Here is a 16,281-nt window from a genome sequence, read left to right as displayed (position 1 = left end):
ATTATTTTTTTCTTAAAATGAATGAGAGGTGATGCAGTGAAACACACTTAACACTTCTATACACAGTTACTCTCATACTCCATTCTCACCACTCATCTTACCATTTCGTATAAGCAAGTAGCTTCAAAAAACGTTTAAGAGTAAAGAAGGTGCAGCTTAACAGCAAGAAGAAATACCCTTGTCTGCATTGCTTTTTAGAAGAAAATCAGCACCACTGGTGAGAAAAATTAGCAAAAGTACAATGCAAGAATTAGATTGTGTTTCCTCCTGCAATATATATCTACTTAACTGTGTAAACCAACTACTGAGAAACACATCTGGTATGGACTGGGTTAAAGCTTAGCGAAGAGAGAAAAAAATTCAACTTATCAAACTCCAACAATAATATCAATGGCTTCATGTGAATTAATGTAAATTTTTGCTTTGGGTTTTTTTCAGGATTTTGGTTTGCTCATCTGTAAAACAGATAAAATAGTCAGGATTCATCAAGTTCTAAAGTCTTTTGCCTGCCTGTCCATTTGCCTGTCCTTCAAATTATTTTGGAATCAACTAGCTGAGAACTCAGTGCTGAGTTGAGAGTATTTTACACAGTTTGATCACCTCTGATGCAGAGAAACCTGGATAAGCCAGATCTCCTTGTAAGGCATTACCAATGCAGAAAAGGCTTACTTTTAAGTAATCACTCTTCAAAGTTCATGTTCTGTTTTCTTCTCTCTTGCTTTAGTAGTTGTGGTTAGTATTTTGCATCAGGAACACCACATGGCAAAAATACTGGTAGTGATGGGTAGGGTTTTTATATTAGGAAAAAAATCGGCCTTTCTTGTGAACAGTGTCTGTGTTGCTTAAAAAATGGGACTGGTTGGTGGGTTTTTTTTTTTTTAAATAATAAAAACCAAACACAAAAACCTAAACCCCAAACAACAACAACAAAAAAAAACAAAACCCAGGCCTGATCAGCTGTATTTACAATTTGATTTATTTCATCCACTTAAAACTTAACTTGTAGATCCAACAGTCTTGTGATCCAAGGATCAAAAAATAGAACTGACATGGTTTGATAACCCAGATCTTCTGTAGTAGGTAAAATAGGAAGGAGGCTCCTGAGTAATTGTTTTGACCATAAGCATACTCATAATGATGTTAATTCAGTTGTTTATGGAGGAATAACAATATGTAACTGCAAATCTACAATCACAAATGTATCAGCTGCTTTTTTTTTTTTCTTCCCTTGTTCCTATTCTTTCTGAAGTGCAAATATGACTTTTGCTGGATATGCTTGGAAGAATGGAAGAAGCACAGCTCTTCCACTGGAGGCTATTACCGATGCACGCGCTATGAGGTTATTCAACATGTAGAGGAACAGTCCAAGGAGATGACAGTAGAGGTAACAAATGGATGTGTGTGTTTGAAAAGGTGCTACGGCTGCAATTTTATATTTAGGATAAGTTAGTTCAAAATTCTTCCCAACTCGAGTTCTAAATAGAAAAACACAACCTTGAATATATCAAAGAGATCGAAAGAAAACATTGCTTATTTGTGGATAGAAGCGTAAGATTTGGTCCTGGTTTTGGCTTTGGTAACAACCAGTGGATGACTTTACTCGAGTCATTTTACTTCTCTGTGCCAGGTTTGCCCCTGTGAGGTGGACGAGCTGGCACTGTAATTAGCTGCTGTGTGCTACAGAAGACATGCCTTAATTTGGGCATTTGGAAAGTCTGCTTGAGTAGCAGGCTCGCACAGCGTAGCAATTCTTTGGTTATAGTATTTTAAGGCTTGTGAATTTCAAAAATTACATTTGTCTACTTGCATGGCAGTCATCAGCATTGCGTGCAATGCTTCCTGAATACTGGGAATAGAAAGAGTTGGCTGTGTGAATATATCTAATGGTGATTGCTAAATTAAATCATAAAATTTATCTGGGTTTCTTTTGTTTCCTCATTATTCTCCAGGCTGAAAAGAAGCATAGAAGATTTCAAGAGCTTGATAGGTTTATGCACTATTACACAAGATTTAAGAACCATGAACTTAGTTACCAGGTGGGGGTCAAGCTATTTTTTACTGGGTTTTGTTGCTGTTTTATTCATCCAAAAATAATTGTCTTATTTTATTTTATTTTTCTAGTTAGAACAGCGCCTTCTAAAAACAGCCAAAGAAAAGATGGAACAGTTGAGTAGAGCTCTCAGTGGAAGTAAGTCTTTGCTGTAATCTATGAATTTGATTTGAAATTGAACCAGCTCTCTTATGGCTAAACTTTTTTTTTCGGTTCTTTACTTTTATTTTTTTGGATAGAGCTCACATCACTCTGTTGTGTGATGTGATCCCTCCCGCAGTAGAATTCATAAACAGTGGATGAAAACTAAATGCACAATAAATCTTATCTATTCCAAAGGCTTAAGAAGAAAGTAGCATTACGAAGGGAGAAGTTAATATTCTGGCCTTGCTTCTTTTAGTAAGACGACTGTGTAGTCACTGAGAACTTGTTGCTGTTTACTTACAAAATATTTACTTGACTTGCACATAAATTTTATTGGGAGGAGAGCTCTCTAAGAAATGCTTACATCAGCAGGAAAAGACTTTCACAACGTTTGTTTCACCTTACAGCAGAGGGAGGCTGTCCCGATACCACATTCATTGAAGATGCAGTACAAGAGCTGCTAAAAACTCGCCGCATTCTTAAGTGTTCTTATCCATATGGATTCTTTTTGGAGCCTAAAAGCACAAAGAAAGAAATATTTGAACTTATGCAGGTAATACATGCATGCATTTTGCTTTTCTAATGCTACTCTTTGTAATATTAGTTACCAGTTTCTTGTTGCAGATTTTGTAGTGTACAACTGAAACACTTTGTAACCAAGTTGGAAAATTAATGTATTTTTATTACCCTGTGACACAGTAGCTTTCAGTTCAATCTGAGAATGAATGAAAAACAATGCTTAGCTGCAGAATGAAAGGGATAAGGACAAGTGGAAGAGGAAAAAAGAAATCTATTTACTGTTAACCTGCTTTTCTGCCGCCTTCTCCTTCCTTAGCTCCTCTTTCCTGTTATTCCCTCCTAATGTATCTGACAAGTGGGTGGGGACAAACTAGGGGAATACCTGGGTGGTGGTGGCCTCAGGGGCAGGGACTGCTGACTCCTTTCCCTTCCTTTGGTGCCCCTGAATGTGCTTGTTATGTGTTAGAGCAGGGAATCTCTGCTCCAAGCTGGAGGACAGCTTTTAGGTCGGCAAAAGGGTAGGCTGGAAGGGTAGACGTTTGGGGGTACTTCAGTATTTCAAATGGTCTTTCCAGGAAAATGGAAAAAAAAAAATCTTATTCTGCTCAGTATTCATGGTGTAAAGCTCTGCCCAGTTTTCATTTAACTGCAAAATTACTTTGTTCTGTGATGATTAACTATTGCAGACAGACCTAGAAATGGTCACCGAAGACCTTGCACAGAAAGTGAACAGGCCTTACCTTCGGACTCCTCGCCATAAAATCATCCGGGCAGCTTGTCTTGTGCAGCAGAAGCGACAAGAGTTCCTGGCTTCTGTGGCCCGTGGTGTGGCTCCTGCAGACTCACCAGAAGCACCCAGGCGCAGGTAATCCCAGCAAAATTCTGTGCAAGTCAAAAATGCTCATTGATAGCTGCTAAAGTGAGTGAATCCACTGTTACTCTTTGACAGTGAGGTAAAGTGGAGCTGATAAACGTGGTGGTTGTAAATCACCAGGCTGTGGCATTTTCTTGGCTATTTTGATCCTTGTGGAATTACAGCTTTTCACTGAGAAAAAAATGTGTTTGAGAATCACCACTCTGTATGTTGCAACCTAAATTGCTTCCCTATTTGTAATATATTAATGATTAGATGTCATGGCTTCTGTTAGATGTCACAGCTTCCATTTCAATTTTTCTTTCAAGATTGTCACTATGTACCTGGTAAACTCCAAAAAAATCTGTAAGCATTTGCTAAAAATATTGACAGATTCTAGAATAGTAGTCAGCAATTTAATTGTATGGTTTTTAAGGTAAGAATTAAAGCAGAAGATTTGCAAGGTCTAAAGAATTACAATTGCACTAGTTTTTAGATGTTGATAGGGTTTTGAAGCTCTGGAGGTTGTTCATCATTTGCTCTAGTTCTAAACTTTATGGTGTATTTCTTCATTTTATAGCTTTGCTGGTGGAACATGGGATTGGGAATATTTAGGATTTGCATCCCCCGAGGTAAACTATTTCTTTTCCTTTTTTTTAAACTTTGTTCTGCATATTCTAGAAACACAGGTATGATTGCAGTCTGCATGAAGAGCTTCCTTATTTTGATTCCAAGCATTTCAAGTTCAAGCTTACCATTTTATTTCACAATAGAAGGAAATATATGCATAGCTAATTGTGCAGTGACTCTAAACAGTGCCTCTAGCATGGATGTAGATATTTAAGGTGGCATTAAACAAGCTCAGTTGTATTAATCATTTTCCAAGCACATAACCACTTTGAAAATTGTATATAAAGTGGTGTCTGTGTGCTGGGAAACCTTCAAGTAACAAATACATGAAATTGTTTAGATAACTTTTGAATGCAACATCAGTTCAGCAGAATTTGAGAAAAAGTCAAAGAAATTTCCATCCTTCTCTAGCAATCCAACAAAAACATGCAGACATACACCTAAATATTGTTAAACTTTTGAAAGCTTTGGTTTCATTTTTATGCATTGAAGCAGGATGGAAACTGCACACTCAGATGAACTTCTGCTGCTTAACCATGAATAAAAATTACAATTTTTAAAGTGAATATTCCACAATCTACATATGGGAAAGAGTAAATCATTTTGAAGACTGCACTAATACATGAGAAGCTTCCTATAAAGCTTTCCTTTTATCATCTTAATTTTTATTTAATATTCTGTGAACATTAGATTAGAGCATTCAGTTCGGAAGGAAACTTCATTTCAACATTTCCTTGGTGCTGTTTTCTTTCTAGCTAGTCATTTTAAAGCATCCTGGAAAACTCCATGTACTTTTTCTATATATTTCCTTTGCTATTGTTGTTGGTGAGCGTCATGCTGGTGAGAAAATAGCTTGCTTCTCTACAAAGGATCAAGTCGCTTCTCCTGTTTAGTTCCCGTAGTCCTTTCTTTCAAAATAATTCCCCCTTTTATAATTGATATGAAAGTCTTTGTGATGTTGTGGTGCATCAATGGAACTGGTTATGGGAGAAAGCCGGTAAGAAAGCTGTTGATGAGCTGTTCGGCAGTAGGTGCCATTGCATCCTGCTTAGATGGTTGCTTATGAGTCTTGTGATTTGCTGAACTGTGGCACTGTATGATGCAAGCTGGTTTCTTTGCTATGTAGCTCTCAAGGATACTTGCAACCACCTGTGCTAAGGGAACTTTTCATAATTAATATGGTCATCTTTGTTTATTTTAGTGAACTTTTTTGACCTATTGTTATTTTACTGACAAGTAGTAGAATATCTGTGTATGCCAGATTGTCACAGAGCACAAAAACTTACTGGTTTTTGCAAAGAATGCTGCATGTTGCAGACCGTTGTATGAAACCACGATGCTCCTACCCAATAAAATTAAACCCCCTTTTGTTTACATATGTAATATTGTTCCAAGTAACCAGAAATATAATTCTATCAGCAGTGATTAAGGTATCTTTCTAAAGGTAAAAAGCAATCAAATGTTAAATGGCTATTAGTAAATTCTGTTATTTTATTGCAAACAGATAAGACATAAGATCTGATACGACAAATAAATCTTAATGTTCAGTCATCACTTCTCATTATTCCTTATTCAAGTCTTAGTTGCATAATTACTTCCTTTTAAATAATTCAGTTATATTATTTGATGTCAAGATTTGACTTTCTGTTGTTTGGGGCTCTGCATTCCACTTAGGAAATCCCTGAGCTCCCTAGGAGCTGGAAGAGTATTTTAGAGAAGAAATAACTTCATGTTTGTGGTGGTTTTTATGCTTTTCCATAGGCCAACAAGCATGTAATGGTTGGACTTGATCATCTTAAAGATCTTTTCCAACCTAAACAATTCTGTGATTCTATGATCTACTACTAACCACTGCTGAAGACAGAATATTGTGTTAAATGGACCTTTTGTCTGGTCCGGTAAAGCTATTTTTACGTTCTTATCATTTTCATGGATCTTACATAGATAAAAATCTGCCCACACTGATAATTTTGTGACTATTCTTTTTTGGCTTGCACGTGTCATTATGCATAAGAACTTGGTCTGAAACACTTCATAGAAAGCCAACATGCCATCATAAAACCATCAAAATTAAAAAGGTCATTGTGTAAGAGAAATGACACTTCGGGATTTAAATTTTATACTGTAGATGTTGAAGTACTCTAGGATGAAGGGTTAATATAAGAAAGGAATAGTAATGGTAGTGTTATCTTTCCCAAATCATTTGACCAAATGAAGCCTTTGGATTACAGATTTCCCTACCTAGTGTTCAGGGAAGAAATAGTAATATTCTTTTCAGAAAAGAACTAGTAATTGTGTGTATATTTTTATTGCCTTCTGTAAATGAATAACTGAGGAGTCTTACCTACAGAATCAGGTTCAGTGCCAGCTGTACTAAACACATCTGGAAATTTGCCTTCAAGCGTAAAATTAGTCTCTTAGGAAAGCTATGGAAATCAAACCTTTTCTTTGTGAGTATTAAAATAATTAATCCTTGGGATCTTAGTTTGATATGGCCAAAAATTAGTCTTTTCCATAAAAGTTGCATAAACTCTCTCTGGTAGATGCACACAACATGAGAAATTACAGGTTGTAGGAGTTCAAATCCTTATGGTATGTTCATTAGCTCAAGTTAGGCAAAAATAGAGGAGACATTTTAATTCATGGAATAACAACCCACCAGTTGTGGCTTAAGAAGTTCCTAAACCATAGTGTCCTGGAGGCTGGGAAAAGCTCAACAGGTCCTGGTGGATGTCTGCCAGCTTTCTATAGTCTTCCAAAGGGTATTTCCTACTGGCCATTGATAGTAACAGAGATTCTGAGATAATCCATTGGTCTAATACAGATCAGATGTTTTTATTTTCCAAAATCACTAGCTATATATTTATTCAAAGCGTGTTGATGTGTGTCTATGTCAAATTTGGCACCAAAGCTTTTTAAAAAATGCATACTTGGAATTCATTAAAAAGGGAGATTGCAAGTATTAAAATGTGCATAGTACGTGGAAGTATTTTTCTTTGCTGATTCATTATTTTATAGATTCAGGGTTGCCTTGGATTATTTTGTTTTCATTATTTATGTGAAGCGTTGCACGACATAACTTGCAATTTATTTTTCTGAAAGCAGGTGATTTTATAATGAATGTATAAAATCACACATTTTTTAATAAAAATGTGGTGCTTGTTACAGCAGAAAAATATTGCTGCATGCTGCCCTGTATTTTGTAACCTTTGGTTTATGCAGGAATATGCTGAATTTCAGTATCGGAGGAGGCACAGACAGCGTCGGCGTGGAGATATGCACAGTCTGCTGAGTAATACTCCAGATCCCGATGACCCCAGTGAGAGTACATTAGGTATGTTCCTGCCTGGGGCTGGGGGCTTTTTCTCTTCCTACTTCAGAACCTGCTAGTAGTGACCACAGTCTTTCTTCTTCTGTGGATACACTGTGAAGAAGTTTCAAATACATAGTTGTATTTTTCAGGCTAAAAGGTTTATTTTGGGATTCTTAGAAGTGTTGCTGACTTCGTTGTGGCTGGTCCTCTTTTTAAAGAGACATGCATTGACCTTCCCACTAACAACTCCTCAGCTATTCAGAGCAGGTTTCCTTTTCTGAAGAAATTTTGAAGGGCACATGCTTCATCTGACAGCCTTATCTGTACCCCAGCTCTTTTATGCCAGTTAAAAGGTGCATAAAGAGTGTAGCAAAGGGTTGCCCTGCTACAGGCCTGCTGGAAGATAGTCATAAGGCTCTATTCCAACACGCTGCTCAGAAACTCCTGTATTGGCAAAGACAGCGGGGAAACAAGTTGGCACGGGCTCCAGCTTCCTGCTGCTCTTCTAAGCAGTGCTGTGGCTGGTAGCACTGTCCCTTAAGGTCACTGTAACTTGTCTGGCTGGCTGTTCTGCCAGGAGCTTGTGCAAAGGTACAAAAATCGCTTGAATCCAAATCATATTGTGACCCCGTTTCCTCAGAGCTGCCAGTCGTGTGCTGGGTCTCTAAACCATGCTGCACTCCCATCGCTGTGTCTCATGAAATTAAGTCCTATGCAGAGCTCACCCTTTAAAAGCAAAGAGAGAAATCCTTGAGAGAGAAGAAATAAACAAATGCATTCTTAATTTCAGAACGGTAAAAAGAACTGGGGTGAGCTTTGGTCCTTCCCTATGACAATTAAAAGGCAAAACCATCTCATTAAGTATGAGGATTAGAATTTGACTGAACCCTTGGATATTGTAGTGTTGACCAGTGGATACTGCTGAAGCACGTGAGAGACAAATAGTTTGTCTCACCTTATTTCATTCTGAGTTCTGACATGGAAAATTCTATTTTCCAAAGTCAGAAGAGTTACATTACTTTTTCTGGAAACAGCATTTTAGTTCTACTTTTTTGCTGTGTAAGAAGACACCAATGTCAGTGATTGCTGAGGTGTATGCTAATGATTCCACTCTTAATTGTGCTGCAGTGTTACAGTAAAAATTAATCTAATATTAAGGTTACAACTAAGTCACTGTCTTTGAAAGACCAGAGAAATGGGCAAACATTGGTTGTAATCCACCTGTAAATGCATCCTGTGTTGCATCCATGTGCAGTATTTTTCAGGAGTTCCCATAAATCATGTATGTGCCTTAGAAGCACTTTGCCCCTCCTGCCAACGGGCTCTGGCTCCTGCCAGCACACCCCCTCCTTTCAAAGAGCAGAAAGGTACTGAGAGCAGAAAGGCACAAACAAGCCAGGCAGTCACTCCTAAAACAGCGGGACTTGTGTTTTGCCCCTGTGTAAGAGTCGGTGTGGAAGGAGTGTTTCAGGTTATTTTATTCAGAGTCAATAAAGGAGTAATTACACAGCTGGAGTCCTAAAGGAAGGAAGAGGTTCTGTCAGTAAGTAACAGTGGAGAAGGCTTCCTCGCTGGTTCTCCAACCATTTTTGTTTTAATTGCCCAAACAGATACTCAGGAAGGTGGCAGTAGTAGAAGACATGGCACCTCCATGGTGAGTTCAGCTTCTATGGGTATTCTGCACAGCTCTTCGCTTCATGACTATACCCCTGTCAGTCGCTCTGAGAACCAGGATTCTCTTCAGGTATCTCCCCTAATCTTTTTTTCCATTTTCTCTGCCTTGCTTGCCTTCCTCTGCTCTGCTTTTCTGTGTCACTTTGTCTCTGGAAATGTTCTCAATCCTTTGGTGAGAGAGGGACGATCTAGGACCACAAATTAGACATTCACACCGGTAAGGATTGCTAAACGATCACTAACGTAACAACAGTCACCTTTTAAATTCTGTTTTCAATTGTCAGCAAGAACTGATTCTGATAAATGACATGTAGGAATAATGAATGAGTTTCAGATTTGAGCCCAAATTCCTTTTCATCCAAACTACCTAACAAAATAAAAGGTTTATTCTGAAAGCAACCTTATGTATTTCCACAGGCTCTGAGCTCTTTGGATGAAGATGACCCAAACATCTTGCTAGCTATTCAGTTATCATTACAAGAATCTGGCTTGGCCATAGATGAAGAAACTAGAGACTTTCTGAATAACGAGGCATCTTTAGGAGCAATAGGTACCTCTCTGCCTACGAGGTTGGACTCTGCCCCTCTAAGCATGGATAACCCAAGAGGCGCTTTGAGCAGCTCTGAGCTGTTAGAACTTGGTGACAGTCTGATGAGACTAGGTGCAGGCAGTGACCCCTTTTCAGCTGATCATCTCCATTCACACCCCTGCAGCGATACAAGAAGTGGATTATACTCAACATCTAGTGACGCCGACTCCAGCAGTCAGGATCCCAACGCCAACGAAAACCTACTTGGAAATATTATGGCCTGGTTTCATGACATGAACCCACAGAGTATTGCTCTGATCCCCTCAACAAGTACAGAAATGGATGAGGATTCACAGCAACCCAGTACTGAAGATGGGTCAGGAGGGCAACCAAATCTTACAGACACAGGGCTGGAGCCTCAGGAAGAGCATGCACTGTTTGAGGATGCACTCAAAAACGAAGGCAGAGGAACCCAAACAGACGAAAGCGCTTCTGAAGAAAACATTATTCCAGGTGAAACGGTATCACAAAGTGGTGATAGCAACAGGGAGGTGACCAGCACCCTGGATGCTTCAGGAGATACTTCAAGTCAGACTCCTCAAACCTCAAGTGAATGGATTGAACATGTGCATCTGGTATGAATAAAAACTAAATCTGGAGTCAATGAATGGCGGTGACAGATGGTACAGTATGTGGAGTAAGCATTATGGAGGCTTTGATCCACATAATTACAGCTCAGTTGTAACCACTGACGTAACAGCGGATATTTAGGAGTTCTCTTGAATTGTAGTTCTTTATAATAACGTGAACCTTTCAAGGAATATCCTTCACATTTAATTAGGTAGTACTTGCCTTTTTGCTCTCAAGAAAAAGGAATAAGTAGGTCGTATTCCACATTCCTAATACAATGCAGCATCTGTTTAGCCTTAGGTTGATGATCCTTAACTTGAAAGTATGGATTAAAGGCTTACACTGATTACTTTGGTTGGTTTTCCTAAGAAATAGTTTATTCTGTTTTTTAGAACTCATTCTTTCACCAAAATAACATTTAGCAATTTGTTTTCATTTCTCGTTTTCTTTTCCATAACTTTTCCTTACTCGTTTCTCATTTTTGTTAGCAGTGTGAACAGAGGTATTTAATGCTTCTCTTTAGTACTGCTCCAGGAACAAGTTCTAGGGGATATTCTTTCCCATTAAAATCAAAGATTTTTTCATGTCTATTTACAGTCCAAATGTGCCAAACTGTGAATAGTTAGCTGGCGGTAGCCTAACGAAACAGCGCAGTGTTACTCTTTCAGACTAATCCCACAATTCTCAGCAGTGAAAGAAACCACTGGGTAGCATTGCTTCTCTAAATTTAACTGGCATGTGTTGCCATGGTGACTGCATTTAATTAAATGTAGCCTGTATCTTAAGTTAATAAAACCTAATGCTGCTGTTAAACAGTTATTTTAAATATTAAAATACAGTGAGTTAGCAACAGCTATGCTGTATTTTAAGAGACACTTTAATGGAAGTGCAATCATAGTTCTTTGTTTTCATAATTCTACAAAGCATTCTATGCACTAGTAGTGCAATTACTTTTAATGATAACATTTTATAAAAATATAGGAATACAGAATTTTCATATATTAGCCAGTCCCACAATTAAAGTTCAGATAACACATTCTGCTCATCATGTTACGGTGCCTTTGCCTAACCCAACTGGATAGTTGCCACAGTTAAACAAGTAATTCAAATTCAGTGTCTGTTCTGGAGTAACTATGCTATTAATTGCAAAGACCTCCATAAAACCACCCATGGCCTTGCCTTTACAGTAAATAACTAAATGTTCAGTCAGTGTTTTTGCATAAATGAAACACTGCTAGGTATTTGTTCAATTGCACAATATTCATTTGCTGTGTGATTACTGTTTAGTGTAAAAAATAATTAAAAGAAAAAAAACCTACAAAAATCCCTTTTCCTAGTTGTTGTACCGTGAAAAAACAAATGCTGGTTTTAGATTTGCTTAAAAACATCAGTCTACAGTTAGTGAGATACAATGGTACAGTATGTAATTACAACTAGAGTAAGTTGTTGAAATGGCTGTTTTAATTACATATAATCAAAACTTGTCATAACACAGGCAAATTACATACACTCCATTTTAAGTTTTGCTTAACTGTTACCAGAGACTTGTTGATATGATATAAAAGTTTATTACTACTGAGTGTGTATAGGCAAGTGTCATGATAGCAAAGTTTATGTATTGATTACTGTGAGTTCAAGTGAGTGTTTTGGTAACTACTTCATGCAAATCCAGCTTTTGAGCCTTGCAGTCACAAGGTTCGTATTAGTAAAAAATGAAATAATAGTATTTTACCCTTACCCCATGAACACCTAGTTCATTTTGCAAGCATCTTTAGAGAGAACAGATAGAATAGTCTCAGATCATTTTCCTACTCCGGCCACCCTGATCCTGACATAATACTGAACCTTCGCACATCTTTGGAAAATACCTATTTTAAATTGTTCTGTGGTATAAAATCCTTCAACTGAACAGGTTTCTTCATGAACTATCATCATGAATTGGTCTGAAAGGTGTTCAGCTCACACAGCTTCCTTGAATTGTAATTTCTGAATGGAAAGATTCTCACAAAAAGACTGTGTATTGCATTGAGATGTCTTGCAGAGTTACAGTAAGATATGTAAGAGTGCTCTCTGTGAAGATAGTGAAGTTTGTGGGTTCTGGTTTTTTGTAATTTGGTTAGGTTGTGCGGTATATCCATTGTTTCCGTGTTACTCTTACGAGCATGAAATTAGCCTATTAAATTTGTATTTTCTTGGTACTTATTTTAACACCATAGTCATTGACTTTACAATTCAAAAATAAAGTTTGGCAAGACTATTTTGTAAACCTGTTAATTTTATAATGTAAAAAAATTACTCTAACCTTGAATTGTTATTTGCACTTTCATAGTCTATACTTGATACATTCCCACTTTATATACAAGTAGGATACTACAACCATGTAGATGTTTGGCCAAATGAATGCTGTTAATAATATGTAAAATTCTTTGATTAAACATTTATTACTTAAACTAATTCCGTTCTGCCTCGTTATATCTTAGACTTACTGTAGCAGATTCTTAAGACTGATGACAGACATTTTTAGGCTGTGTTCAGTCCTATGCCAGGTTAGCTGGGGACCACATAGTCAGTTGAATGTTCTGATTTGTAAATATAAGGTACTTGTATTCGTTAAGCCTTGAAAACAATACCTGAACCAGACAATTTTGTCAGCATTGCGGCAGCTGTATGGTGCACTTGTTTTTTGCGGAGGGCGATGCCTTGTCATTACAATTAGTAGTGCCAAAGAGAGCGGGAGGGGGTTGTAATTTTTGAGGCCAGTCCTGTTAATTAGAGGTACTGAAGTGCCACTTAACATCCAGTCTCTGTTGTTACCAGGAAATTCCAGACTGCCTCTGTTCTGTTACACCTTGGGTTTGGACACAGACACTATCCTATGCTGTTCATTGTTACAGTCATTTAATTAGCTTCCTCCTTGCCAAGAAGCTGGAGAGCTGCAAAACATCGAATGTACAAAGTTGGATTCATCACTGTAAGGCACTTCCCATCACCTGCTGCTGTAGTGTCACTGCATACACTGCAATTAGCGAGTACTGACTTTCACTAAGATCATGAGTATCACACAAGAGGCTTGGGGGTTTATGGCAGCTAGAACATACTAATAGATATGCAAATTTAAAACATACTTTCTGAGGTGTTTAAAATCATCCATAGGCTTCAAAATCAGACGCCTTCAAAGATCTCTTTATCAAGGCAAATTTCAGTTATCTTCTCCTCCTCTCCCTCTCTCCCAGCACACACAAGGCATCCCACTCTAATACTCACGGAGGCTGTTAAGAATGGAAGCCAAGCATGAATATGACTATAGCTTGTTTCTTTACTAAAAATTGCCTAGACAATCTACTCAGAATTAGACCATACGCTGATTTTGTCCTTCTCACTCTTCTGCAGATCAGCTAGATAGGGAAATTTGAAAGACTTAGAGAAGCCCGTGATGATACAAAACCGAGTGGTGTTTTTACCATCTCATCCTTCTAACTGAAAAGTAAAGCACAAGATGTGCATCAAAATGAGAAGATAGATCCCCTGTAAATACTGCATAAAGCTGTTTGCCCACAGTTGAGGGTGGGGGCAAAAGAATGAATGAAGGCTTGACTTTCAGCAATGATATGCTTTCATTCCACTTCAAAAGTAGGGTAGTATGGAGTTTATACTGTTCTCCAAATGTATTAAAACATAATTGAAGTGCTTCATAAAAATACTAAAAGAAAAAATGTTTCCTAACTTCACTGCAAAGCCTGTTTTTCATAGATAGCTCACCAACAATATTTTAAAGCTAATAGTTAACAGGGTGGTGTTATTTTAAAATTATGCAGGTCTTGGTCTTTACAGAAATTCTGCTGTGAAATACAAACTTCAGAAGGTGTTTTGCATATATTTTTTTCTTTTTAGGTAATTTGCATGAATACCCAGATAAATGGAATATGAGCAAGAAAATATTTAACATATCCAGACAGATGTTCAGTAGTACAAATGCATAATCTTCAGGATTCAGATTACAGCGATACTTTCATCAAAGTTTAAGTGTCTTACCCACCACAAGATACCAGTAAAAAGATTGGGGGGAGTTATTTAGGGTTTTTTACATAGTAATTGTTTGTTACATAAGAATGATTTACCTTTACATAAACGGTTTTAAGGAGCATTTATCAGTTTATGAACCCAGATGTTTTGCTGTGAACAACAGTGAACACAACATGCAGACTTCTCATCGGTTGTATTTTGGCCATTGCACCTTCTGCTCTAATTATCAGATCAATTTTATTTACAATAATCTCTTTGGGGAAAAAAAAACAATCAACAAAAACTCTTACTCAGACACTAGCATTTTTATTCTGCAAATACCACAGTCTTGCTGCCTACATTTTTCTAAAATGGCAGTCCATGTAGCCATCATCATCTTTAGGGATGTAAACAAACAACATCATATTAATTACCCATCCAAGTTTTACTAACACAGTTGCAAAGAATACCAGACTTCATACATGTTACAGCAGAAACCTTTACATTCTGCAAATTAAGAAAAATCTTATTTTGAAATTGGTCGTCTTTATTTTCTGTTCAAGCACCTGGAGTCTGAGGTCCTCCTTCTGACCCATGATGTCTTTAGATATAATTCAGCAGCAGTCAGGCACTTAAAATTCCAGTTCTGCTTTCTGGAGCACATACAGACAGCATTATTGAGCACAGCAGTCCAAATTCTGCTTGGCTATAATTCAGCCATCCAACTCCATTCTCCATGATTTGAGATGAATTGTGTCCCGGAAGGCAGTAGAGATGTGCAGACTAACTAAAGAGAGTGCCTAACTAAAAAGCATGTTTATTCTGTTTGTACAAAGCAAGCACAATATACATGGCACAGAAAGAAAGATAAAGATACAGACCTTTGTGGTGTGTAAATTCATTCATTATACAAGGAGATGTGCAAGGTGTTTAGATGAAGTAAGCTCCTCTTGATACACAGCCAGTCTTGATGGACTTCTGCACTTTCTGCTACCTTACAGGTATTCTCAAAACCACTCTTAGAGATTTAAACTAGATAAGTGGGTGACATAACCCCAGAGATGCACTTTGAATAGACTATCTAAACACTACGCTAAAGACCACTGCCCCAGATAGGGCATAACCTATTTTTAGCAACTGTTAAATGTTTTCCATAGATAACCTTATTTTGCTGGGTAGACTCACACTGGAAATCTTTACACTGAAACACAATTGCAATTTGTGCTGTAAAGAAAATGTATCAACTTACAATTTACACTGCTAGTCAGCCCTTCCAGTTTAGCTTGAGTACGGGGCTTCTGCTGTATCAACACAGCACAGCAGCCCAGTTTCACCTCAGAAGAAACTTCTGTGAACTCAAGGATCAGTGTAGTTCTACATCCCACTGTAGTAACAACACAGAGGAAGGTTGAAGTTCACTAACAGAGCCAGAGATGGAATAAAGCAGGGACTGTAGGAAAAACTCCCAGACTAAACCATGGGAAACTCTCCCAGGCAAGTTGGAACTCATTGCAGAAGCCGAGAAATAGAGCAACTACTTCATTTGCACTCTAAAATGCTTCTGTGATACAAGGACAGCAACAATTCTTGCAAACAGGGATCCTGTAGTACAGGCTTTCTGCTTAACATCTGCAAGAAGATACACCAGTGAAAAACTTCTCAACCATCACAAAGTAAGACCTGAGAGCCTAGACTGACAAAACACGACAAGTGCAGAAATACTAACTTTTGTTTAAAAAGTGTATTCTTTTAGAGTGCAAATGAAGTAGTTTAAGAGACCACTGTAACATGCTTTAAAAGAACAGAGTACTTGTGGTCGTATGTGACCTCTGCCTTCACTTCACCTAGCCACATCCCAGGGGGCCAAAAACCAAAGACCTCACAAAAACCGGGGATAGTTCTTGGCTCTACCACACACTTAAAAGAGTAATTAGGAT

At 37.8% G+C, this 16,281-nt stretch overlaps 1 protein-coding gene across 1 annotated transcript in view; it reads left to right on the top strand.

Moving 5' to 3' along the window:
* The window catches only part of ANKIB1 (ankyrin repeat and IBR domain containing 1), a 92,462-nt gene extending 81,870 nt beyond the window's left edge, over positions 1 to 10,592 (top strand). Inside the window, exons 12-20 of the mRNA XM_084260427.1 lie at positions 1,250 to 1,384; positions 1,950 to 2,036; positions 2,122 to 2,188; positions 2,602 to 2,747; positions 3,400 to 3,578; positions 4,147 to 4,198; positions 7,419 to 7,530; positions 9,120 to 9,253; positions 9,601 to 10,592. Of these exons, the coding sequence (XP_084116553.1) occupies positions 1,250 to 1,384; positions 1,950 to 2,036; positions 2,122 to 2,188; positions 2,602 to 2,747; positions 3,400 to 3,578; positions 4,147 to 4,198; positions 7,419 to 7,530; positions 9,120 to 9,253; positions 9,601 to 10,353 (1,665 nt within the window). The 3' untranslated portion in view covers positions 10,354 to 10,592. The remainder of the gene's footprint in view (positions 1 to 1,249; positions 1,385 to 1,949; positions 2,037 to 2,121; positions 2,189 to 2,601; positions 2,748 to 3,399; positions 3,579 to 4,146; positions 4,199 to 7,418; positions 7,531 to 9,119; positions 9,254 to 9,600) is intronic.
* The last annotated feature ends 5,689 nt before the right edge of the window (positions 10,593 to 16,281 follow it).

This window comes from Gallinula chloropus (genome assembly GCF_964237585.1).
Source record: "Gallinula chloropus genome assembly, chromosome: 2".
Taxonomy (NCBI): Eukaryota; Metazoa; Chordata; class Aves; order Gruiformes; family Rallidae; genus Gallinula; species Gallinula chloropus.
This window is presented reverse-complemented; position numbering and strand designations above follow the sequence as displayed.